This window comes from Lepisosteus oculatus, chromosome 4 (assembly GCF_040954835.1).
Source record: "Lepisosteus oculatus isolate fLepOcu1 chromosome 4, fLepOcu1.hap2, whole genome shotgun sequence".
Taxonomy (NCBI): Eukaryota; Metazoa; Chordata; class Actinopteri; order Semionotiformes; family Lepisosteidae; genus Lepisosteus; species Lepisosteus oculatus.
The window spans coordinates 56,777,219-56,802,552 of NC_090699.1; the positions used below are offsets into that span (position 1 = coordinate 56,777,219).

General features: G+C 41.6%; 1 protein-coding gene across 1 annotated transcript; it reads left to right on the top strand.

The window, feature by feature from the left end:
• The first annotated feature begins 242 nt into the window (after window positions 1–242).
• On the top strand, window positions 243–25,139 carry appl1 (adaptor protein, phosphotyrosine interaction, PH domain and leucine zipper containing 1). The gene is made up of 22 exons (XM_015347993.2): window positions 243–423; window positions 5,950–6,048; window positions 7,882–7,941; window positions 8,972–9,043; window positions 10,107–10,194; window positions 10,881–10,922; window positions 11,341–11,399; window positions 12,041–12,187; window positions 13,175–13,257; window positions 14,048–14,206; window positions 14,833–15,021; window positions 15,756–15,798; window positions 17,172–17,228; window positions 17,601–17,692; window positions 18,081–18,263; window positions 18,672–18,721; window positions 18,935–19,109; window positions 19,840–19,876; window positions 20,290–20,436; window positions 21,591–21,641; window positions 22,713–22,802; window positions 23,007–25,139. Exons 1-22 carry the CDS (start codon window positions 370–372, stop codon window positions 23,154–23,156), a joined length of 2,127 nt encoding a protein of 708 aa, XP_015203479.1. The 5' UTR covers window positions 243–369; the 3' UTR covers window positions 23,157–25,139.
• The last annotated feature ends 195 nt before the right edge of the window (window positions 25,140–25,334 follow it).

Sequence of the window (25,334 nt, forward strand, 5' to 3'; positions counted from 1 at the left end):
AATCATTGAGGTAAAGCGCTAAATCGGGAATAGTGAAGTCACTGAACGTAGGTGATCGCCATCTTGGCTCCATATAAAACGTATAGAAAGGTATACTAACTATTTCTTAGAGCCAAAATGGCTTCAATTTCGCCACCACTGTCCACTGTCATTACACTGTGACGTAAAGTGAAACTGAACAAGGAAATGATATAAATCTCCGGGAGAGTATGTTCCCCAATCAGAAAAAAACGAAGGCGGAATTTCCGCTTCGGGAGAAAGCTGGGTTGGGTGTTGTGGATATTGTTGGTCTCTGGTATTCTGTGGGAGTGATTGTTTATTGTCACTTTTTTTTCGTTTTTTGCATTCAGTTTAATATAAATTAGAAATATGCCTGGGATTGATAAACTACCGATAGAGGAGACATTGGAAGATAGTCCGCAGGTAATGGGAATTCAAGTTATTTTATATGTATACAAAGAAAGACTGTTAGTACGGTAAAAGATTGCAAAATACAGTTTTACCTTCCAATATCTGAAAAAATCTGATCACATATATTAAGAATCTTGGCTTGCTACAGCTGTTACTACAAAATTGCTTTTCCAGTACAGTCAAACTAGAGTTTGACAAGCACCATAATTGAGATTAGCACCGCATTTTTATATACTGTAGAAATAATACAATAATAGCACGCTAGCTATTTGTGTTTATATGCGCATGTATACAGTATGTGTACGTTTGACACAGCTGCCTCTTTGTATAAATACGTATTAAAATTCGGATTTTCAGAAATGGTCTCTTGCAGCGCCGTTTACTGCTAATGACAAGAATGTGATCGCAAATTATTCTCTTGGCTCGTTTACCCTACTAAATCACTTTTTTTATGAAGAGTGAAAAGCGTCATTTCTCGACTGTGTTCTTTCTCTTACTAGATAACGTTTGATTAGCCATTAAAAGGTAATGGTTTGTGATTTAAAAGTATGTGCATAAACACGAAGGGACGAAAAAGCTTCATTGAGTCATTGAGTGAGTCATCCATCCTTATTTCAAGATTCCCTGACAGAACAGAAATGCAACAATCCAGAATAATACGTGTTAACTGACAGGATTTTTTTTTAAATCAGCCTATTGAGGTAGTATTCTAGCAGAATGCCAGATGTCATGGGGATAAGTTGTTTCCAAGTTATGATGTGACGTTGAAAATATTATGTTATCTTTCTTTAAAAAAAAAACTGGTGACAGTGAAAGACAATTGTATCGTGTTCGTTTCCTGAAGCGTTATTTTCGTTCCACTCCGGTGGCTGGTATTTGTGGGGCGTGTTCTTCACAAACCGGAGCTTTAAATCACAGATTTACCCCCCAACTATCGTGCCACAGCAACGTGTCAAGAACTGAAGCGACTTCATTTGGAAAACCGTGCGACTTTGAATGACAGGAAGCGATATAGCCTCCTCGATTAAATCATTCTTTGAACCTTAGTCCTCTTGAGAGACCTATATCCCCGGCTGTTTATACTGCCAGAGCTCTACAACCACCCTTTTTTCTTTTAAAACAGCAAATATAATATGAAAGCAGTTATTGATCATGCATTTTATACAGTTAAGTACAGACTTGGTTGGCTTGAGTGTATTAGGTTTGCAACCAAAGGTTCTTCCTCAACTGCCACACCTTAAATAATATTGTTATGACGGTTTTAAAGCTCTGTGTGAATTCGCCACATTCAGTCTAATACAGGAGATGAGCATGAAGCAGCAGTCTTACTCTTAAGAAATGGCTGTACTTTATTTCCCATCTAGCTGTTACTAGTGGTTGGTTGAAGCTGACTGGATATTATTCACCTGTCCCTGAGGAAGAGTGTGGCCTTTGTCACAATCAAAACTGGAGCCTCAAAGCAGCTCACGGAACACCACAAATTTACTGAAGTATACTGTATGTTCCTTTTCCTAAGCAAGATATCTTTCTTCTTGTTCCACGAACTACCATTTCACAGCAGTTAAACCCATACGGAATTTCATAACCTGCAGTCTCTTATATAAGCCAAACTCTGAGGCAGGTGTTTCGTTACAGTTTCTGCAGGAGTCTGTAAAACTGAGGACGAGCCAAACTGCTCTACAGTGCCAGTCTTATTTGCTTGCATGGCATGAATCATGAGCTATCGCTTTTCCCCTCTGCTGGTTTCATGAGTGCTCTGGCAAGCTGGAATATTGCTGGTTCTGTTTGCAGGCCTGAAAAGGTCATAGAAAAAAATTAAATGTCCTGTAAAAAACCATTGAAAGCTATTGTAAACATTTGTACTGTAACATTGTATACAGCTATAGAGTTGTATAGCAGGTTACTGTGTACTGACAGATCCAGTCCAACCTGTTGTATGCTGTTTTATAGGCCAGGGACAATGAAAATCCCTGAAAAAAAAACCCAACATTGAAGTGTCTTTAGGGAAAAAAGGATCTTAAGTGAAAGTGTAATCCTTAAAGTTTAAACTTTTTAAAAAATATAGAGCATTATCTAATAAAACGGAGTATTCGAAATAACCAATTAGCTTGCTTTTTCATTTTAATTTTGTAACGCTGTTTGATTTTTTTTTATTCTGCTTCAGTGAGTTCAGTACCGCACTATTTTAGTATTTAACACGAAAAGGCAGAATTAAGAGAGTTTATTGTCTGACCATATCAAGGTGTCAGGGTGACAGTTTTTGAAAGTGACGTCACGCTCTTGTAGGACAGATTCCGCACAGTTCCGTCTGTACAAGTCCACGGCCACGCGCTGCGTGACGTGACGCAGCCGCAGCTGCGCAAAATCTCTACACGCGGGTTTCAGAAGCAGCTACGACGAGCTCACGAAAGAGATGAGACGAAGATTTAAGAATTTTACCGTGATTTTCATCTGAATTCACACTCGGATAACATAACCCCTTTCCTTGTGTTGCCTTTTGCCTCTCTGCTATATACATACTGTATATTAATAATATTGATTCAGTGGAACACTTGGAAGATGTTCAGGAATTCTAGTTTATTTTTGTGTTTCTCTGAATAGTTGTGAAGCTTCTGCTTTTTTCTTGACACAGGCCTTCACTTATCCTTTTCAATGTCAGGCGTTGTGTGTGAATAATTACGTTTTGCTGCAAAATACTGTACAAGCACAACTTCAAGGTCATTTCCAAATTCAACGATATTTTAGCATGCCACAGAGAATATCTAGCCTGGAATCTGTGTTTAATTTTTAGTCGTCTCCTTCAGCTGCCCATAAAGCCTTAAATATACCACAACAGGTTAAGGTGTTATTTATTTACTTTTGTGGGCCTCAGTTAAAATACTGTAACTCTTGGTTCATGATTGAACTTTGGGGTCACTGGGGATGCTCTATTTTCTATTACAGTACACAGATTATCACGGTAGTCATAACCGTCGGACGTATAGCTGAAATATTAAACATAAAATGAATACAATTAGTGTGGTGTATCTAGAGACAAGTCTTCTGTTTTGGATTCCTGCAGCTTTCCAAGGCCATATCAGTGTGACCTCAGTTGGTGGGCTCACCTCTTCCTTTGTGGCTAAAGCAGTTTACTATGGTCTGTAATGAGCTCACTCTGCAGGACGTTTTGTACAGTAGGTCCAACACAGCCTCCTCGGATTCACTTAAAACTTTAAATTTTATTATTTCCTACGGAGACCTGCTCTTACCCACTGGCACCCTTTTTTTTTTGCCGCATACTTCATGCAGACGTCTCGAGCGGTCAGCAGTTTTACAGTAGGTCTCGGCTCGGTGGCAAGCGCCCCTGTTGCTGTTTGTCCTGCGTTGCCAGGGGCTCTGGGCCACAGGCCTCAACCTCGGCAGCCAAGCTCCTCAACTACTGCAAAGGCCTTTTGTCTCTTCCATGCTCTTTCGGTCTGGGTAACAGCCGCTACCTATTAATTATCTAACTCGTCGAGAAAATCACGTAAATCAATAATATCCCTTCATTTGCGTTTTCCTATTTTTTTATGCCCTCTTGGCGCAATTCTCCCTTCCTTGCATATCACCAGTTTCTCTCCTGAGTGACACCAGTTATCTCTTCCTAGTGTTTCCTTTAACCCTTTCTGGCCTGAATTTCGGTTTTTGTTTAAAAGTAAGGAGCGTTCACATAAAGTGGGAATGCTCCCTCTGATAGAAAAATAACTCAGTTGTCATCATGCACGCTGGGATAGGGTCTAGCTCCCTCATGACCCTGTATTGGACAAGGCGGTTAGAAGATGGATAGATGGATAATTTTCATGTTGTCCAAGATTTACAGACAGTAGGATGTAAAAGTTCCAACAACTCTCGCTGCACCTATGTTAATAGGTCATCCGTTGATTTTTTTTATTTTTATACAAAGTGGGCAAACATCTTGCAAACACTATTTATATTTATATCTAAATTTATAGATCCAAATTGTATTTATTTTATTTATACTAGATGCATACAATTTTTAGTTCTATGCCTTATTCAAGGATGATGAGTGACACACATTCACAGCCTAATGAGTCGGCTACATTGACTCTGAAAGTTCAGTAAAAAAAATGTGTTGTAAATCCCTCTCCACCCATTTTTATTTTAATTCACACAAAAGAAGACTTCTCTGAGCATACAGATTGCATGTGGCTGAGATTCAGTTTTTTTTTAGTGGCACACTGTTCACGTCAGGCTCTTTGGGAGATGAACTCTGGGCAATGTCCGCTTTGATTTTGCAGTCTGAAGTCATTGCTCCCTGCAGATCTTCCCCTTCCTCCTTGCAGTATTGCAACAACGAGATTTGTACTTTCTTCAGTGTTTGGCTGCTGAAGGGACAGTCATGTCCAGGTCATGTCGGAGTGTGTATCTGGTCGTTTCAGAAACAGCAAGTGCCTTTAGCCTTTGAAATGCACATAAATGTAATGCCTAATGAAGGTGAAACATTTATTAATCATTTAAAACTGCCATTTGTGATCTGAAGTATGGGAACTGCTGAGAACATATGGGATCATTTCTAACAAGCAAGTAAATGTATTTAGTATCACACTGAGAAGTTGTTTTTTCTCAGTTCACCAGCACTGAGATGATACGTTAAATTTAGCCTTTTGCACACTAATGGTGGTTCCTTTTTAAAATCCTTCCCCATTCCACAGGAACTTTGCCCTGGTATTAGTAGTAATGGGAAGAACATGTCCTTTTTTCTGTTGCTTATTTTCTTATTTGATGTCCTCTTTTACTGTATTGAAAACCTGGAAATGTTTCACAGAATATTAAGACCACCTAGCACAGGAAGGAAAACAGAAAGCAGTCTCAACTCTGTGAGTGTAAGCACTTTGCCCCAGCTTGCAAATGCGTACCTGAATTACACCATTGCTGTGTTTCCATCTATTGCTTAAGCAGTAGGGATAACAATGTTCGTCTTGGATTCTTAGTGCATTTAACTAGTGCATTTCTTGAACTGGGGAGGGGTATTAGTGTTGCACAGAATCTGGTTGTGCTTTGTTCAATCAGTTCCCTTCAGAGCATTGTACCAAAGGGATCCTACCTGCAGTGGTGTCTCCCAGTCTGCCAGGAAATATTTAAATGGGATAGGGAGTCAGAACGCCCAAGAGCACCTGATGCACAGAACAAATGCATTAAAATGGCCGGGGTCTTGGGTTCCATTCCTGGGGTGCTATCTGTTTATTCTGTGTTTTCCCCATGTGCATGTGGGTTTCTCTGGGTGCTCTGGTTTTCAACCACAGTCCAGAAAAAGAATTAGTTGGCTCTGGGAATATTGGCCCTGGTGTGAGTGTGAGAGAGAGTGTGAGAGAGAGTGTGAGAGAGAGTGTGAGAGAGAGTGTGAGAGAGAGTGTGAGTGTGAGTGTGAGAGAGAGTGTGAGAGAGTTGTTTGGATAGAGGGGCAGTAGGCATCTTGCAGGCAACTGTAGTCCAGAAGCTTCCGTCCAGGAGCTGTGCCCATTCCCTGCTGCTTACTGCTCTTGTTTTTCCCCGACACAGACCCGCTCCTTGCTGGGGGTGTTTGAGGAGGATGTAGAAGCCATCTCCAGCTACTCCCACCAGCTGTTCCAAGCCATGCAGAGGATCTATGATGCCCAGGTGAGACAAACCAGCCACACAGCTGAGTTCAGCCAGAAGCTGGGTAGCAGTTGTACCGCAACTACAATATTGGTTGAAATGCCAGCCATGAGCGCTTGGAACACGAGTGGCAATAGTAACAGTTGCAAATGCACATCTACAGTTGAATAGAAGCACGTTACTTCCAGCTCAGGTCAGCTTGCAAAAACATAGTTTTGGCAGGCAAGTGAGTTTATGGCTGTAGTGCTGGAACAGTGTGTGATACCATATGAGTGTTTTTGGCTGTTTCATGTGTGTTATAAACAGTGTGAGGATAACAGGGTGAATTATATCCCTCGTTATCTCATTTTAAGGCTTCAATGCCACATTACCCACAACGGTTCAAAGCGTTGGGCATTTAGTCCACAGTTTAGAGTTCTGCCGCTGAGCAGGCAGACACAAACACAGGGAAACCACCTCGACAGCACACAGAGCGCCAACTCTCACTTTCTAAAATGATGGGCTGCAGTGGATTTGACTGCAGCCTCTGCAACATCATTATTATTTTTGCTGTAACCTGCTGTTACTGAAGGTTTTTGCTGTGGAGTTCATTTCAGGACTCTGAGAAATTACCCAGTTCTCACTGCTGCTACTGACTTTCTGATGAAAACTGTTCTGTTGACGCAGAGCCCCAAATATGTACAGTGAATTCCTGAATTTTTAGTAGTTGGATAACAATAACCTTACAGATATCGGAAACAGTATTTTAGTAAACCCACTTCCTCACTCGCTGCAAATTGCTGTTATTAGCAAAGGTGTTTAATTCCTTAGTCAAGCACTTTTGATGTTGCTTCCCAGCCACACCAGACACCAATGCTGCTGTCGTGCAGGTGGGGCATCGCCTACTCCAACAGGAATAGCTGCATTGTTAGAGAGCCTGTGAAAGTATGTTTGTTTTGAATGAACTCTGATTCTTTGGCACGAAACAGCAGGTGGTGACTATGTGTCAGCTGAGAAGGCACTCTGATCAGTCCCTACAATGAGTGAGTCCACTGTTGCAGCTAACTTCCATACAGTGTATTTATAACTAGGATTCCTGCAGTGATTCTACAGCCATCTGGTGTGAACAGCATCCTTTTTTTTGGAGCAGATCATTGCAGCAGTGCCAGAAATATTCAGTTCAGTTAGGTAGAAATGAGATCAACACAAAGTCACACAACGCAGTCTTCTCTTCTAAGATTTGCATAACAAATACCACATGACAGTACAAAGTACATGTGGTGTAATCAACATCTGTTTGTTGGTACTGCTTCCTTGTCTGTTTGTACCTGTGCTGTGAGTGACTACTAGACAGCTCCCATCACCTGTTGCCTCATCATTAGTAATGAGTGCTGGCTCAGTTCTTAAAAGGACATTATTGCTGTGCTGACCTACACAGCAGATACGTGATATGATAATCCCCTTTTAATTTATCATTGTATTCAGTGTCTGTTGAATCTCTTTTCGTAGAGAGACCCAGAGGTTATAGGTGGGGCAAGAACCAGACTTTAGCACTAATTAAGGTAAAATGATAGGGTTACCACCCCTGCTTGTGAAAGACATGCAGTGGAAAGCCTAATGCTCTCCACCTAAAACTCATAAAAGGCACCTTCGGCGCCTTGGGTACTACTGTGCTGTTTCAGGCCCAGGAGCGATTGTGTCCCCTCCAAATCCAGTAAGACCAGTGCTTCGAGATATGTAATTTTCCTTAGATGTCTCTATACTCAAGTACTGACCAGGCCCAGTTACTTAGCTTCTTAGAATCTAGTGTACTCAGACTACTGCAGCAATGGCACATAGTACCCAACAGTCTAATTTACATTTTCTGTCTTGCAGAATGAGCTGAGCGCTGCCACTCACCTCACTTCCAAGCTCCTGAAGGAATATGAGAAACAGGTACGGCCAGTTCTCAGGATCTGGAGCGTCCATATCTTTTTGAAATCCTTCTTTTACAGTTAAATTGTATGCAAAATTATTCATACCTGTAACTTTGTCTTTCCATCTGAGAGAATAACTTACTTGCAAAGAACAGTGTTTATAGGAATAGGTAAAGGTTTATTCCTGCTAAAAAAGAGAAAAGAGACGTCTTGACACGCCTGAAAAAGGCTCCACACCCAAAATGGCTCTTTTCATTCATGGAATAAACCTTTACCTGTTCCTTTGCAGCCTACACATGCTGACGCAGCTCCCTAGTCAAAACATGTTTATGGTATTATTATAATATCATATAGTATTATGAAGAGGCCAACTAAACCTAAATAAAAAATATGCAAAAATTCAGATTTACAGCATACATATTAAACGTCATGGCAGATGTAAGGCCTTTTTCAACTGTTCGGGTTCGAATAGCTGCTTATGAATAATGGTGCGGTCAATGAAAATGTCACTGTGTGTATTATTACACACACACAGCTTGTTCGTTTTGAGCCACACATGCATTTAAAGTACTGTATGTGCATTATAGTAAATATAGACAAATAATACACACATACGGAGCTCTCTCCTGTTTGTGATCATGCATAATATCTGGTATAATAATAGTGTTTGCATTTTTATGGCAGTTTTCATCACATACGATTTTTAAGTGCTTTATCTATATCCACCTCCTGCACTGCTGGAACTGCAGCCCCCCACCTGTGTGAAACAGTGGACTAATGAGAAATTGCTTTGCTGAGTGATTTAAGGTGGTGGGGTTTCGGGAGGCCAGATTGTGCAGCCCAAAGTGAATTTTAGACACCTTTCAAACAGTGGGATGTCTTAACGTCTCATCCGAAGGTCTGCACCTTCTGCAAACCAGGGTTCCTGGTCTCGGTACTGGAGCACTGGTTAGGAGACTCTGGCCCAGGTGGAAGGGAGCTCTGCCTACTGGGACACCAGTGGACAGGACTGTGTCTCATGTACTAATGGTCTCACTGCGTTCCGGCAGCGGTTTCCCCTGGGTGGCGATGACGAGGTGATGAGCTCCACTCTGCAGCAGTTTGCCAAAGTCATTGATGAAGTGAGTCTTGTCCTGCGTCGTTCCTCCAGAGGGCTGGTTTATTTGTGCCAAGACTTTACGGAAGAGGCAGGGAGCCAGATTTTTTTGAACGATTACCACTGTGGTAAACAATAGATCTTTTATTTTGGTAAGGAAACGACAACACCAAGCCATAAAGTATCAAATAAGCCTATCCTAATGGAAGAGTTTGCAAAGGCCATTCAAATGGATCTGTCTTAAGCATCTTAGTTTTTGTAACATTAGGAAATTGTTTTTGTGAAGTTTCCGTACTCCAAGCATAGACAAAAATACTTTGTGTAGGTGGTGTAAATTACGTCATACTGCAGGCTGTATGAAGGTTTGCAGCCAGTAAATAGTTGACAAGGCCTTACTGCAGTAGAAGCACGTTGAGTAATTATAGCAGCACAATATTTAGAATGAAATATGTGTTGCATTAGACGAAAGTTCATTAACGTCAGTAAGATTGAAGTGACCTTGAGGCTGAGAGCATTGATCCTTACAAGTGGCCTTGATTGAGTATCTGACCTTAATTCAAAGGGGCTTTATTGGCTTGACTAATCATGTCAGAACTAGTGTTTTGTCTAATCAGTGGATACAGCATTTACTGACACACACAGTACACATACGCAGTGTAAAAGAATTAAGGTCTGAATGGTGAGGGTTACATAGGTGATAAATCTTTCCCTCGACTTCATTTATCCCATCCTGATATATTCTTGACGGATCCCAGTCAGTCCACTTCAACAACTTGATGATTTTCATCACATTCGTTCTGTAAAAACCTGCCTTTTATTTGCAGTATATAAAATGTGCTACTATATTCAGTTACTCAGTTCAGGACAATCTTCAAGTCCTGGGCATCTTGCCTGGGCAGAAATGTGCTTTTGTAGCATGCTGACACAATTGTACGCTGTAATCTGTCTGAGGTCTTACCTCATTGTATAATTTTAGTTTAACTTCCCTTAACTTGGAACTTTTTCTACAACATATCCATACCAGTTTGTTGGCCTGCATGTGATTATGATGTCTCGCACTCATGGAGTTCGCCCCTCTTTAACTACAGCTCAGCTCCTGTCATGCAGTCCTCTCCACACAGCTCGCAGACGCCATGATGTTTCCCATCACACAGTTCAAAGAGAGGGATTTAAAGGGTAAGTTGACTCAGTGTGTCAGTCTCCTTTTTGGAATTTACTGTGAACATCACGGTAAAGAGCAACATGGTGAGAATGTGGTGAACAAATTATAGTAGAGAAAAATAACATGGTATAAACATGCTACAACATGGTGAAACTATATATCTACTGTGGCTGTCATAAGGAAAACCTGTGTCATGAAGAACATACAGTACATACTGTTGCTTTTGTCTTTCTTTAAAGTAAAGCTTGCTTAGCACTATGAACAAAAGATGAGATAATCAATGCAAAGCTACCTTTAGCTCTGCTATACCAATTATGAAACACATTCTCTTCGGTGGTTAGTACACATTCCTTATTATGTCATGATTGCAGTCTTGTGTAGTAGTTTCACTCGGGCTGTGTTGAAAATGGCATGCTATTACAGTATATGAACTGAAGAAGAACAGTAAATGGCTTTTGTTCTCCAGCTGAGTCTTGCTATCAAAAATAAACACCTGCTAGGAAAAATGCTGGTTTCGGTGCCGGGGAATGATAGTGCTGGTGAAAGCGATGAAAGGAGCAGAGTGATTTTTTAAAAAGCAGAAAATGGGTAAAAGTCAATGTGTGGTTATTTAATTGCTTCAGTGATCAATAACCCTGATCAGCCAATTAACCCTAAGACCATCTTTCCAGTTGCTAATTCACTTATGTTGCCTCTGCAGAAATCCTCACTCTTAAAGAAGTGTTCCAGATTGCCAGCACTGGTAAGTGCTAATGACTGGCTCTTCTTGTTAGGGTCCTGTTCATTTTGTTTTGTGTTGTGTTTGTGTCTTTATCCCAGCTGCTTGGGCCTCACTATAAGGGCAAATAAGCCCAAATAACTGAGCACTCATTCAGTTAGAAGTATCGATTAAATCAAAGCTATAAATTCTGTTCCTTGGCAGTACAAAGTAGAGGAAATTGTGCTTAGATTCAAAGCTGCCTTGTGCATTTGTGACCTTTTTAGAAATGTAGGCCTTTATGTCGACTTCAGTTCACTTTTGAACCCCATACTGTTACTATAACTACAGTTTCTCGGCTCTGGTCAAGTAACATTGATGAGCAACACGCAAAGTGTGAAGAGTTTGTTCCGAATAATTCAGGCGCTTCAGGCAAAACCTGTTGCTGTTTTTTTACTTTCAGACCACGATGTGGCCATCAACAGATACAGCCGCCTCTCCAAGAGGAGGGACAACGAAAAGGTTTGCAGGACCTTCTTAGAGAGAACTAATGTCGTTTTGCACTGATCTTCAGAACAACTCGTGTTTTCTGTGTCCTTCAATGTAAATGTGTGAAATTGTCATCTAAAGATTGTGTGTATAAGTCACACATCTTGCTGTTTCACTCTTTTTACTTCAGGCTGGCTAAAGCAAACAGAGATTACAGGCAGCATGACTTTCATCGTCCTTGCAGAAGTTAGGCATACTGAACCATTCACTCCATTTCATTTCTGAGTTTAGGCGTAGGTAGTGTGTTAGTTGTTTGATAAAATATTTGCCCTGGTTCGGAATGAGCAGCTGAGTGTCTGAACAAATGTGATTTTTTTATGGTGACTTGAAAAAACTCACCTCGGTATACTCTTTGAGAGTTTCAACCTTGAGTGAATAAATCACTGTAACTTTAAATCTGTGATGATGAAATTTTCACATCACGAAAGAAATAAATGTCTATAGAGTGACTAGCAATGACCGTCTATCAGAGCTCTCTCAATGGGAAATATCTGTCATACTGCAGAGGTGTGTTATATGTGGGGACTATTGTGCTGTCACCACTAGACATAGACATTGGATATATCAGACATCATGTGCCTACTGTAACCAGTATCCTCGCTCCTGTGGCTCAGGTAAAGAATGAGGTAATGGAGGATGTGTACACGTCCAGGAAGAAGCAGCACCAGACCATGATGCACTATTTCGGCACCATCAACACTCTGCAGTACAAGAAGAAAATCGCTCTCCTGGAGCCTCTGTTGGGATACATGCAGGCACAGGTTTGCTATTCCTTCCGAGAAATCTTTGGATCATACTGGGGTATAACCCCTATACCCACAAGAGTGTGTATGGCCTTACTTAAGCAGAGCCTGAGTTAGAAGTAGCTCCAAGTACAAAAAAAGCAGACCCAACCTCAGCAGTATCTTATGCCTTGGTGTATATCACAGATGATCATAATGCTAATCCAGAAGGCAGATATTAATACCACAAGTACAGAAACATTGTGGAAAAACAGAAATACTATATTATACTTGTATCTGGGGGTGCTTTATTTAATTATGACACACTGCTGTTTAATAACCTATATTCAGAAATGTCTTTCATGGAAACCATGTCAAGTGAGCGCACAACATAGAGCCAGATGTGAACCATTCCAAGAGGACTGAATTCATTTTTGAATGTAGGAGATGGTAGCGAATCCTGCAGATATGGACCTGCAGCTCCCCTCCCCTGTTTTCAACATATTGAAGGATTTGCAGAAGGACGTGTTTAGAAATCAATTGGAGATGGTTATGCTATGATGCTGCTCTTTAGCGAAAACTCCTTCAAGTCAACAGCAGTGTTTTGACAGACGTCAAATAACAAATTGAACAAAAAGGTGTAGTTCACAGTGTCACATGGCAATCAAAAGAGAACACCATGCTGGTGTTCTGCTGACAATAGATTTTGAAGGAACATTTATATTTAAACTCTTACAGAAGTGGCAGTCTATTGCCATACATCATTGTATCTCAGGAACACTACTCATTTTTCTTTTATGATTTGCCAGTTCCTGTTTTAAATCTAGGCACACATTTGTCTTTCATAGTGGAGGTGTTGGTTTGTAATTCTGCAGAGTCCTAATCACCATGGGCTACCCAGACAAGCCCAGAAAGGACTGCCCTTTCTGTTTGACACAATGTGTGTTGCTGTTCTTCCCAGACGGTGTCAGCCTGTCTGACCAGATATTGTGAAGAGTTTCTTATCCCGTGTCTCTCTTCCTCCAGATTAGTTTCTTCAAGTTGGGCTCTGAAAACCTCTCACAGCAGTGGGAAGAGTTCTTGTCGAACATTGGAACCAGTGTGCAGAAGTAAGCATCCCCTCTCTCTGGGCTGTGGCAACAGGAGCATCTTCTCATTCTGACTAGAACAAGAGTTTCCAACCCTGGTCACAAACATGTTGTGACTGTAACAGGAGTTTACAAGTTGAAAATAACATTCACTCAGGTTTAACATAAAATTATTGCACCGTCATTTTATACAGCCCCTATCATGACAGGTTAATTGCCTAAGAGAATAACCAGTGCAATAATGAAGTTCAAAGATTGAAACTCCTGGTGGAAAATCTCAAGAACGGAATGAGAAAATAGTGCAAGCTTTGAGGGTCACACAGTGATTCTCTTCTTGAAGTTCTTCTGCTTCCTTGTAAGGTAATCAGTCTGCTGTTCCTTTTCAAGAATGACAGGAGCAGAGGTTGAGTGGGTGGTGTCACAACAACAGCCTCATGTGTATCCTTCAAGAGCAGTCTAAGTCAGATAACATGGAATGACCCCTCCTCCTTTGAACACAAGTCTAGAGGTTCAGGTCCATCTACCTTTAGAAGGCCTGGGTGGTTTTAGGCAGGTGATCCTGTCATTACTGCAGAGCTGCAGTCTGGTAGGCTTGCTAGGTCTCTAACTCACCAGACGTTTGATAAGAGGCTTTAATATTTGCAGCAGAGGTTTAGTTGGTCTAAGTTAATCATTCCACACAGATCATAAGTGTGGAATTTTAAGTGTCCTTCAAAACCTGCCAGATTGTGGCCATTAGAAACCAGAGTTGCAGCCAGACTGAGGCCTTGTAAGATGAAAGTGATGTCTTGCCTGTGTGGGGGGGGTTCAGTGTGCGCAGGGAAATGGACACAGAGGTGGATGTGATGCAGCAGACCATCCAGGACCTGGAGGAGGCCAGTGACTTGCTGTACATGCCCGATCCTGACCCCGCCAAGATCCCCATCAACAGGAACCTTACCCGCAAGGCTGGGTACCTCAACATGCGCAAGTAAGAGCTGGCTCCCAGCTCGCTTTCTGACACAGGATGAAGTGACAACAATAAGTGGATCTTCAGCCCTTCCAGGCTTCAGAGACCCAGACAGGACCTGATCTCTGTTCCCCAGTCCCCATAGAAAATCAAATACCTTCTTGTTTTACAGCTGTTTAGATGAACTACAGCCCAATGGGTTTCCACTTCACTGGGCTCATACTTATTTTGGGATGTTTGGCTGCTGTGTAATTAATATAATAAATAAGCTGAGGCTTAACCTGAGGCTGAAGAAACCAAAGAGGAACATAGTTCAAGTAGGTAGCTGCATCGGCATGAGTAGACTGCAAAGGAACAAGTAAAGGTTTATTCCATGTTGAAAAGAGAAGAAAAGCACAAAGTTTCAGGTGTGGAGCCTTCTTCAGATCTCACCTGAAGAAGGCTCCACAGCCAAAACGTTGTGTTTCTTTTCTTCCCTTTTCAAAGAGGAAGATACGTGTGCTTTTCATTTCTCGGCATCACTGAGGTCCGCTCGGTCGCACTTTTTGTAGCTTCACGTCTGTAGAAGTTAAAGGTGTTTGCAGGGGGTGTACAGCTCTGCCCGTCGGCTTACCTGGCTCCCCTGTGCGTCTCTCCGTGTGCGTCAGCAAGACGAGCCTGGTGTCGTCCTCCTGGGACCGGCTGTACTTCTTCACGCAGGGAGGGAACCTGATGAGCCAGGCGCGGGGGGACGTGGCGGGGGGCCTGGTGATGGACATCGACAACTGCTCCGTCATGGCGGTGGACTGCGAGGACCGCCGCTACTGCTTTCAGATCACGGCCTTCGACGGGAAGAAGTGAGGAGCGCGGCCCTCGGCCTGCTCGGCAGCCTGGCCCTGGGCCAGCGGGGCCGTGGGAAACATGTCGGTCTGAAACAGCCACAACAGGGCCAGTTTTCCCTTTTGGGTGCTGCTAGTGTTATTTGTGTGGAAAGGACAGAGTAACCTCCATAGAAAATAACTTTGAAGGACTTCAGGCAGTAGACATAAGGTCTGTGTCCTGTTCTCCGTTTTTTTCTGACTTTCTGGTTGTGTGATTCAAGTGAATGGTTTGTAACTCCCCCTGTTAATTTTGAGGGAAACAAAAAGTCTACGTAGTAACAGAGGATAACATTTAGCGTTGACGCATCATAATAGCCGTTCCCTTTTTGTCTGTCTCTGAAACTCAATTAAAGGACAATTAACTGTCATTATTCGCAATCGAGCTGTAAGTAGCTAATCTGGAGGTGGGTATGGGATGGATTGAATCAGAGATCATGATAGATGAGATCATATTTTATGACTTGCAAACAGTTTTAGGGTCTATAAAAGTTACATTGATTTGAAGTCATTCCCACTCACCAGACTTTATGTGCCCTGTGTGTAATTCCTTGTTTCACAGGCACTTTGTCGTTATGTGCTGCCCTAGTAATAAGTGTGCTGTGACTGCTGCCGTGCTGCACTGGAGACTTGCTGAGGCGAGACATTCTGTAAGATTCCTTGTTTTAACTGAAGAGGGGGGAGGTGCTGACCCTTCTTTCTGTGTGTTGCAGAGTGGTGATTTTGCAGGCAGAAAGCAGGAAGGACTGCGAAGAGGTAAGGGAGAGGAGAGTTTTCCACTCTTGTCCTCCACGTAGAGGGAGTCTCCGACGTGTCTTTCCATGCGCTAGGATAAGGGGGCAGGAGCCGTTGCTATGGGAACATGAAGAGGGTGCCACCTCCCTCCAGTTTTAATTCAGTGACTCTTTTATGATGCGTGTTTGACTCGTATTGACACGAGTCAAACGAGCACACAACCAGATAATGTTGTGTTTAATGTTCTTATGGCAGGAATGATAAAGGCCTAGTGATGAGTGTTTGTCATGAATTCAGAGACCAGTGCACAGCTCTCTTGCAGAGCCAGTCTCTTTAACTTTCCAGTTATCTGGAAATAGAGACTGGTTATTTCCAGTTTTCTACTGTCTCTCATGTGATTCATATGAAAGAACTCAAGCGATGTTTTAGTTTGAGTTATGTACACCAAAATAAAGTTTAATATTCTCAGTGGATCAATGCACTTTGAATTTGTTTGTACTTCTGTCTCAGCCAGATGACTTTCCTGAATTCTTTTGCTGATTAAAAAAAACATTAAGCAATGTTTAATTAAAAAAATTTTATAAGCAAATGCTTACCCTTTTTTTGTGAATAGATGGCTCAGGTGGTTAAAGTATCCTGTGCAACACATCTAGGTCCGTTTTGGTTTTGTGAAACAAATACATATTGAACAGACTCTGTTTTTTTGGTAGCAGATCTGTAAACTGACCTAAACACTTTTGTAGAACTACAGTACTGCCTGATGACTGTACTAGACCTACGACAGTTTAGTAGTGGCTCAATACGTAACACAAAACTGTCAGTAGTTTAATTCAATTTATTAATGTACATTTAGTTTTTCAAAAAGTAATATGCCCACAGCATATGTTAAGTTCTGTTTTTCTGGAGTGAATGTTTTTGTTTGATGTGAAAAATAAGGACAAATGACTAAGCTGAAGAAGCCAAGGACAAGCATGTAAAGACATACAGTATAGAAAAGCAGCAGTTGATGATATAAAAAATGTCTTGCTGTGTCTTTGGTTGCACAGCAACCAAACGAGTCTCTTTTGAATATAGATACATTGATATGGAAATAAGAGGAAAATGGTTTAATTTTTAGTGTTCTTTTACATTATATAACATACACATGGATTAGCCTACATAAATATGCAAAGTACTCCAGGGATATTTTTTTTCTACATTAACCATCACATTCTGTATTTGATTGCTTAATTTTAAATAAAGTTAAACTTAGTTATAAGTTACAGGTGTATGAAAAGTGCCTTCTTAAACTGGCTTTGAAAGCAAGGCTTCCATCTGCCTTATTTAATTAAGTTTCATTAAAAGCTTTACTACCAACTACTAATGGCTGTTTTCATTCCACTCTTGTCCCACAGTGGATAGCGACGATTAACAACGTCTCAAAACGGATTTACCTCAGCGAAAACCCAGAGGCAAGTTTGCAGGGCTATGGTTTTAGTGTGTTTTTTTTAAGCTTGTTTTGTAATTTTGCTTTAGACTTTTCACGAAGCCTCCATTTTGCTGCTTTAATTCAGGAACTGGACACTTCATCCTGCGTGTTTTCCCAACACAGACACAAAACATTTAAATATTTTTGGACCTTGTAAATGCAGTGTTTCATATAATCCATAAACACATTTTTTTCTGATGTCCATGCTGGTGTACTGCACATATTTCACAGTGAAGTCTCCTCCAAAGCTCCGTCACATGTGTCTTAGTTCTAGCATGAAGTATGTGAGTTATTGGGGCTCAGTACAGGGACGACTGCGCCGGTCTGTGTTGTGAGGTTTTCTCTGCTCTGACAGGAGACCGCTGCCCGAGTGAACCAATCAGCGCTGGACGCTGTGACGCCCTCGCCCTCCTTCCAGCAGAGACATGAGAGCCTGAGGCCTGCCTCGTGAGTCCTCGCCCTCTGACTTGATAGACAACGCCTTTCACACTGTGGCCAAAACACAGCAGGCTAGCACTGACTCGACACATTTCTAGCTTGAGGCCTGACGCATTTCTGTGACTTATACCACCCCGTATGCAGTATGTATGATGTATTTTGTGTTAAACAAAATATCCCTGAGCACAGATTATTTTTTATGTAAATACACATGAGTAACGTACTGTTGAATTTTCAGAGTGGGACGCCTAATGTAACGGTGTCCCCCAACTGACAGATACTTTGAACTTGGGATTCAGCCTCAGTCAGGGTTTCCTAAAGGTTAAGGAAAGGGGGCGGGGGTTGAGGACTGAGCGATGTGTGGATTGCAGGACCTCACCCCTCGGTTTTCAAGCAGGCACGGTCGTCACAAGGCCTCTCGGACAAGCAGCGCCAGCTCCGTGGGCTCAGAGTCTCCCGCTGTGTCAGCGCTGTCCCTGGATTCGCTGGTGGCCCCGGACACGCCCATCCAGTTTGACATCATTTCCCCCGTCAGCGAGGAGTACGCTGGGCAGGCCAAGAGCTCGGGACAGGCTGGCAGGTCGGGGCTCCCAACTCCAAAATGCAGGGTGTTGGGTCAATTCATTCACTCCTTGTACTGGTAATTTATATTACCAGCCTTCGGTGACTTTTGATGGATGTAAGACTGCATATACATAGCAGAGAAGAATAACTACAATGCTAACTTCTGTATTTTTCCCTATTTGAGTGCAGTCAGCATAATTCAGCACTCAGTAACGTTAAATATCACACCAGTATATTTACCAGTAAATCTAATGCAAAAATAGAAAGTCTTACCTTGTACATGGTGTCCCATAATATTGCTCCTGTTGTCCTGTTTTAAGATTACACACAGGGACATATATGTAGATGGATGAATTCTCTAATGCAATGTGTTTTTGAATAATATTTTGCATATTTTATTTTTTGTACCCTTTCCTGCAAGAAGGACGAACCCATTTGGGGAGTCAGGAGACACCCCGAAAGGGGAAAGTGAAGGTGAGACTCTACCCATCCAGTAAGTGTTGACTGCTGGGAGTGTAGCTAGATCTAAGAGAGGCGTGCTCAGCGAATGCTTGGCTTGTCATGGCAGATGACATGAAGAGAAACATAAAGGCACAGAGCAGGCTGAGATGCGTGCATTTCCTGGTATTTTTTCTCTTCTATCTTTGACTCTGTGAGTGTGACCGGGCTTGTCTTTGCCGGTTTCAGACTCAATCCTCCACCAGCTCTACATTGTGCGCTTCCTGGGCTCCATGGAAGTGAAGTCCACAGAGAGTCCCGACGTGATTTATGAGACCATGCGGCAGATCCTGGCCTCCCGCGCCATTCACAACATCTTCCGCATGACGGAGTCCCACCTGCTGGTCACCTGTGACTGCCTGAAGTGAGTGCCCTCTCTGGTGCTCTGTTGAATTGGTGAAAAGTTTAGCTAGGTCTTCCTACAGACAGCTCCAGGGGTTTTGTTTTTTCATGAAGAAAAGACATCTTTCCACACACGTCTTGCTGTTAATGTTTTCAGTGAAGAAGTCATCATTCAAACCATGTGGGAGAGCCACAATTTTGGTTGAAAATGATCTGCCCTTTTCTTCAAATTATATTTCAATTGAGTTCATTCATCAGGCAACTGCACTTAAATAACTTCACTACATGACTTGTTATGCATTTGATTTCAGTCATTATTTGTAATATCCCTTTATTCTTGTTAGCTGTGTTATTGTGTCATCTAAATAATTGTGTTGTCCTTTTATTCTGCCTTGCTAACCGAACGGTTTGACATTTTCTGCACTGACTACATGTAAGAGAATGGGCTAAAAATGAATGACACATACTGGTGCTTAATGCAGCACCCGAGGGCTTCATGCTATCATTCAATGACAATGTGTTTTCTTCACTTATGTCCAAGCGGTTTGCTTCAGTGCAGAATCTAGCACAGGTGAATCCTGTGTGTACTATCTGATTGCAAGATCACACTACAAATCTCTGGGTTTATTTGTTAGAAAGATTTGCAAGAAATACCACTTTTTTTTGCCATTGGTCCATATGGAAATTCCAGTGACTCTCCCTTCATCTTGTTCAGATCATGTCTCACGTTATTCTGTGTTTTTTATCTGCAGGCTTATTGATCCTCAGACTCAAGTGACACGTCTGCGGGTAAGTTTTGACATCACTCGTGTAGATGTTTTATTGAAATGTCAGACCTTTTAAATAACAATGTATTCGGCATCGATGCATAATAGGATTCAACAGTCTCTCTTTCTGTTCAAACCACTAATGTGAAAGTTGTTTCTCATACTGAAATCAAGTGGTCTTAAAGAAATGCCTTTTTTGTGCGTGATTTTGAATGAGGTTTTCATAGTAAATTGACATTTGACTGTTGGACTCCAGTCAAGAAAGAAGTAAAATCACATTGTCTGGTACCTTGTGTATTTGTCCGATTGATGTTAGGGAACTGTTATAGCACTGAGTCTGTCTTCTGTGTAGTAAAGGCTTTGTACCATCATTGACACTCAGAGAGCCACTGTGACATGAACTGCCATTAACTGAGCTGCTCTGTCTGTGCCCAGTTCCCTCTGCCCAGCGTGGTGCTGTGCGCCACCCATCAGGAGAACAAGCGCCTGTTCGGCTTCATGTTGCAGACAGCAGGGGGGCAGCGAGACGGGCGGCCAGTCTCCGTCTGCTACGTCTTCGAGTCCAACAACGAGGGAGAGAAGGTGCTTGCCCTGCTTTGCAGCTCTTTTGTGACGTCCCTAGAGTCCTGCTAGGAACGGAATGAAAAAGTTAACTCGCCCTGCATCCCTTAAAGACCTAAACGCAGAGAAGGAGACGTATCCCACTGTGGGCGGCGTCCTGAATTCATTTGTTTGCAGTATCGAGTGGGTGCTTAACCCACAGTGTGTGCAGACAGGGTTCTGAGGTCCAGAGACAAGGACCTGTCTGAGTCATTGCTCTTTTCATCATGACAGAATTCTAATTCTTGCTGTGTTGCTTTTTCAGCCACCTCTCCGGAGCTACACGTACGCTACAAATACATATTATCACAACCTCAGAGCACGCTCTTTGTCCATGTTCATTTTCTCACAGCCTATATAAGATAAATAAGATTTCAGGTGTTGAAATGGTTTAAAAAAGAGCCACTTATTACTCTTCTCCTTAAGAAAACTGTTTCAAATCTTAATATTGAACTAAAGGAAGCATAAGTTCTCGATTTTGTTTTTTTTCTAATTCAATGCATTTAATTCTGGTTCTTTTGTTATAAACCCACCTAATTTGGAAGCAGCAATGGTTTCTCTTATCTTGACTCACAATTACAAACAATTTACAACCACACACGAGGGTGAGGTGACTGAGGAAGTGCAGACGGACTCTCTCCTCTAACCTTTTCGCACTTTACAGTAAGGTAGCGCCTTATCGATTGGAGGAGAGGCACTTCCCTCACTGACAACAGTGCGAGCCTGCAACTGCCTGAAAGGCCTCCGGGGGGGCGCTGTGTTGCCCTGGCCCAACCAGCCCCACCCTACCCTGAGCGGTGCTCTTCCGTTTGCATGCCATCGCCTGCTGGACAAACGGCATGACCAAAGCTTGATCCCACAACTGCTGCGCTCTTACTTGTTCAACCCCTCATTTGTCTCGTTAAAAAATGAAGGTCAAATTTAGTTTCTCTTTCTAAGTATCAAAAAGAGACTCTTAAGTCCTGTGTTTTGAAAGTCGGTCCATCACTGTCTTACTACTGCCATTGACAACCACTTGATCAAGGGGCTCGTACTGTATATTTATCCAGCCTGTGTTGTTTTTTTTAAAAAAACAGCTTTTAGTCTAGACATGGGGGATGGAACAGATATTAAACCCTTTGTTTTGTTATTTACAGATCTGTGACAGTGTGGGGCTGGCCAAACAGATTGCCTTCCATTCAGAGATGGTAAGAAGACACATATTCAGACTGACTGAAGGTGCTTGGCTTTGTGTATAAGAAGACATGATTGGAGTGCACCTCTAGAACAGTTATACTTGTAAAACTTGGGCTGTGCTGGTCCAGCTCATAAAATAGAAACAGTATTATTTCTTTTACAAGATCTTTCGTTCTTGAGGATCTCAAAGTGTTTTTTACCGATGCTGGGTCTCGTTTGTTCACCCCTAAAGTCCCAGGCCCGAGCAGCCTCGATTTTAAAACTGTCAGGCCATGAAAATAACCCCTGCTGCCACACATTGTCCCCCTACTTGGTGTCATACTGTGTTGTAGGTGGAAACCGATATATATCAGGGTTAGTGACCATAAATCGTGATGCATCATGAAACAATGTATATAGAGGAAAGTCTCCCCATAAAAATATATATATTGAGGTACATGACTGTATGAGTGTAGACTTTCCTAATGACTTAAAGAGGAAGGCTTTTCCCATAAGAATTAATGGAACAGAGTTGGGTTTGGGATTATACGTTAGATGAAGTGTGTTTTTGACTTACAGTACAGTACAGAAAGTCCCATTAGAAGTCCAAGTTACATTCCTAAATAATGCACTTTACACCGAACTGAGGAGAAAACGCAAAATAAATAATGTCATTAGCTTGAGATGTGCTCTTAACATACAGTTCAGACTGGCTGGATCAGAGACGTACTGCATGCTGGTAAGAAATCGGCTTTGATAATAAATAGTATTAGTCATGTGCACCAGCTTTTTTTACCAGTGGAATTTTTTAGTGTTAAATTGTGCTCTTTGCAATATGTTTTTTAATTTCCAAAATGTGTTTTTTTAAAAAGCAGTATATTTAAGAAGGAAAACGGGGAAAAATGTATTTCTGGCAGAGTTGGTGTGTTTTCACAATATGCTGCCGAACCGTGGTAGAATCTGCTTTTTGAAAAATTCTTCAGGTATATGGTCACGTAAGCGCACTGGCGATCTTGCATTGTTATCTGCAGAGGTCAGGCTTAAGGTGGTGTAGCTGCAGATACAGTATGTGTCACTGAAAGAGGTCTGTTCTTCACTCAAAGGAACAGAGGGCATCTCAGAAACAGAAGGAGCTGGAAAAGGCCAAGGAGAAGCAGCAAGAGGAGCTGAGCAAACAGAAACAGATTGAGAAGGTAAAAGGCTGCAGCCACAGCACCACACACTCTCCTATTGGCTTATTCATCAGTAATCGCTAATCCAATAATCTTCTGTAAATTGTGACTTGACCAGCATTTTAAAATGCCATTGTCCTTTTTCTAGTGCAGAATGGTGGTAAATGCTAAAGTGAATCTGGCTCTAAGTATCTGACACCTACAGTGCTGTTCTGTGATCCCCAGGACTTGGAGGAGCAAAGTCGCTTGATAGCTGCTTCCAGTCGGCCCAACCCAGCCAGTGGTGATGGACAGTTTGTAGTGCTTAGCAACAGCCAATCAGAAGACAGTGATGCAGGAGAGGACGGGCGAAAGAAGGGCGAATCAGAGGCCTGACGTCTTCTGTAATAATGCAAAGAGACTGCCTAGGAGTGTCTGTAGACAGAACCAGGCCTGAGCACGCAGACAGACTGCAGTGTTCCAGCTTGACTGCGTTGAACGCTTTTTATCATATTCCTGTTAACTTTCGGAGAGTGAGTGTGACATTTTCTATGCTGTAAAAAAAAAAGAAACTAACAGAAGTATCCCAATGAATGGTGAGCTCAATTTGGGAGCTCTCCGTGTGATGTTTTTCTTTATATAAATCCAATGTTTTATATCAGCTTCTTTACAGAGAAGATATATAATTGTAAACTTTTAGTGTAAGCATTTTTACTCTGTATAAAATAATGCAGTGCTGAAACCTCATCATACTAAGGAAAACAAATCATTTTTTGTAATTGCACGTGTTGAAACAATGACAATTATAAAGTACTCTAATGTATGAAATACTGTAGAATTAACTAATATGTCTTCTGTATGTCTGTTCCATTTAAACATAAGCGAATGCAATTTTATACAACTGCATGTGCTGCTGATTAGAATTGCCTGGAAGTACTGATCATTATCTTTGTTATTTAGCTAATCAAACACTTAACAGCTGTGACGTTGTTTACCATGAAAATGCTAAAACAGGTTGAAGAGTGACTGACTTTTTTGACTGGCTGTTTTTTGCTGCCTCTTCCATTGGTGTGACAACCTGAGTTCAGGACATTTGCTAAGTTAAGTCTGGAGGTGATTCCTTTTCCTTTAGATAGCGGTTGGAATTGTCTGATCCTAGTGACTTTCTGCTCCGTGCAGATTCCATGCCAAACTGGATCATAATGCAATGGAGGCACCTGAAGTCACTACATGTTGCCGCTTTTTAGCAGCAGATGCAAGTTTTCACAGAGAACGCTTGCAGGAAGACTCGGAGAGCGGCAGATCAAGAATGTGTACTAGGTAGAGAAACGATAATAAGGATGACCTGTGGTTGGGTTCTGAAAATCTGTTTGATTTTTCAATGCTTTTTTTAGTGTTTGGTTTTTGGTTTTCATTTATACAAGAGCAAATGAAAACTAGGATAATCTTGAGACTTGTTCCGGTGGGGTTTTTTTAATCAGGACGTCAATTGGGTTTGATTTAACCAGTTGATACTGTCAGGGAAAAAACTCTGCTGAGATGCTTAGATGGAAGAAATCAGGCTGAAACCAGATGTGTCCAGCTTGGCACTCCTGAATGTCTGGGCAACATCAGCAGTTTGGGGTCACTTCATCCAAAAAGGCAGTAAAAACCGAAGCTTAAGGGAAGGATTAGTGTTGTGGTGTTTTCTGTTTTCCTCCATGTGTATGAGTCACAAAATAATAATGTATTTCTCAGCTGGCAAATGTGTTTTGTGTTCTTTTAACACAGGAGCAATGAACCAAGGTTCCTCTTTTGCAGCATTTCTCGACATTGATTTAGACCATGACCTTTCTTTTTAGAGGTGTGAGGTTCAATTTTACGGACTAGTTTTTGAAGAAGATAAAATAAAGTTTGGGAGACAAATTAAGTTTTATTGCCTGTGTGTGTAGATTTGTATGTACAGGTGCATTTTAGTCTTCAAAAAAGAATGGTGAATTGTACAAATGGTTAATGAACTGGACGTCAAATGTCATGGGAGCCCTTTTTTGTTGTGAGTTTCTAAAGGCAAAAGACGTCCTTCATAATCTGGCATAGTGTTTCTTCCTGCACCTGTGAACAGAAATATCGAAATATTTTAAACAAAGGAGAATGTTGTTCATAACTCCTTCATTAAATCAAGTGTATAAAAGTTTTATTTTAATGTTCCGCCAGCCTGGGTAATTCTAATCATGTAATGGGATTTTTTGTCTTAAACATTATTAAAAAGAAGAGACTTTTAGGGGAAGTGTTCAAATCAGTGGTTATTGGTTGTTTCATTCCTGTTGTGCTCCCAATGGGTTGGTGTATACTGTGGTAATGGAACAGTGGGGTATTGTAATAAACGGTTGTACTTGTAAATTTGGGGCAGCTGCAATTTGTGTACTAATGTGTACTACATTTTGTCTGCTATTTACTGTAAATGTGTTATAAAGAAAGAAACTCCATAAGAACTTGAAAATGTGCATCTAAATACATGCGCAGAGACAAAAGAACCTGTGGAGAGTACAGTGAAAAAGCTTTTATCACACCTTGTGTAGCATTGCTGTTCATCAG

Excerpts from the sequence above, each read along its gene's own strand:
- appl1 (XM_015347993.2), top strand. The coding sequence starts at position 370 with ATGCCTGGGATTGATAAACTACCGATAGAGGAGACATTGGAAGATAGT. Across the intron at positions 11,400-12,040 it reads AGAGGAGGGACAACGAAAAG|GTAAAGAATGAGGTAATGGA; the intron begins GTTTGCAGGACC and ends CCTGTGGCTCAG. Across the intron at positions 19,110-19,839 it reads GTCACCTGTGACTGCCTGAA|GCTTATTGATCCTCAGACTC; the intron begins GTGAGTGCCCTC and ends TTTTATCTGCAG.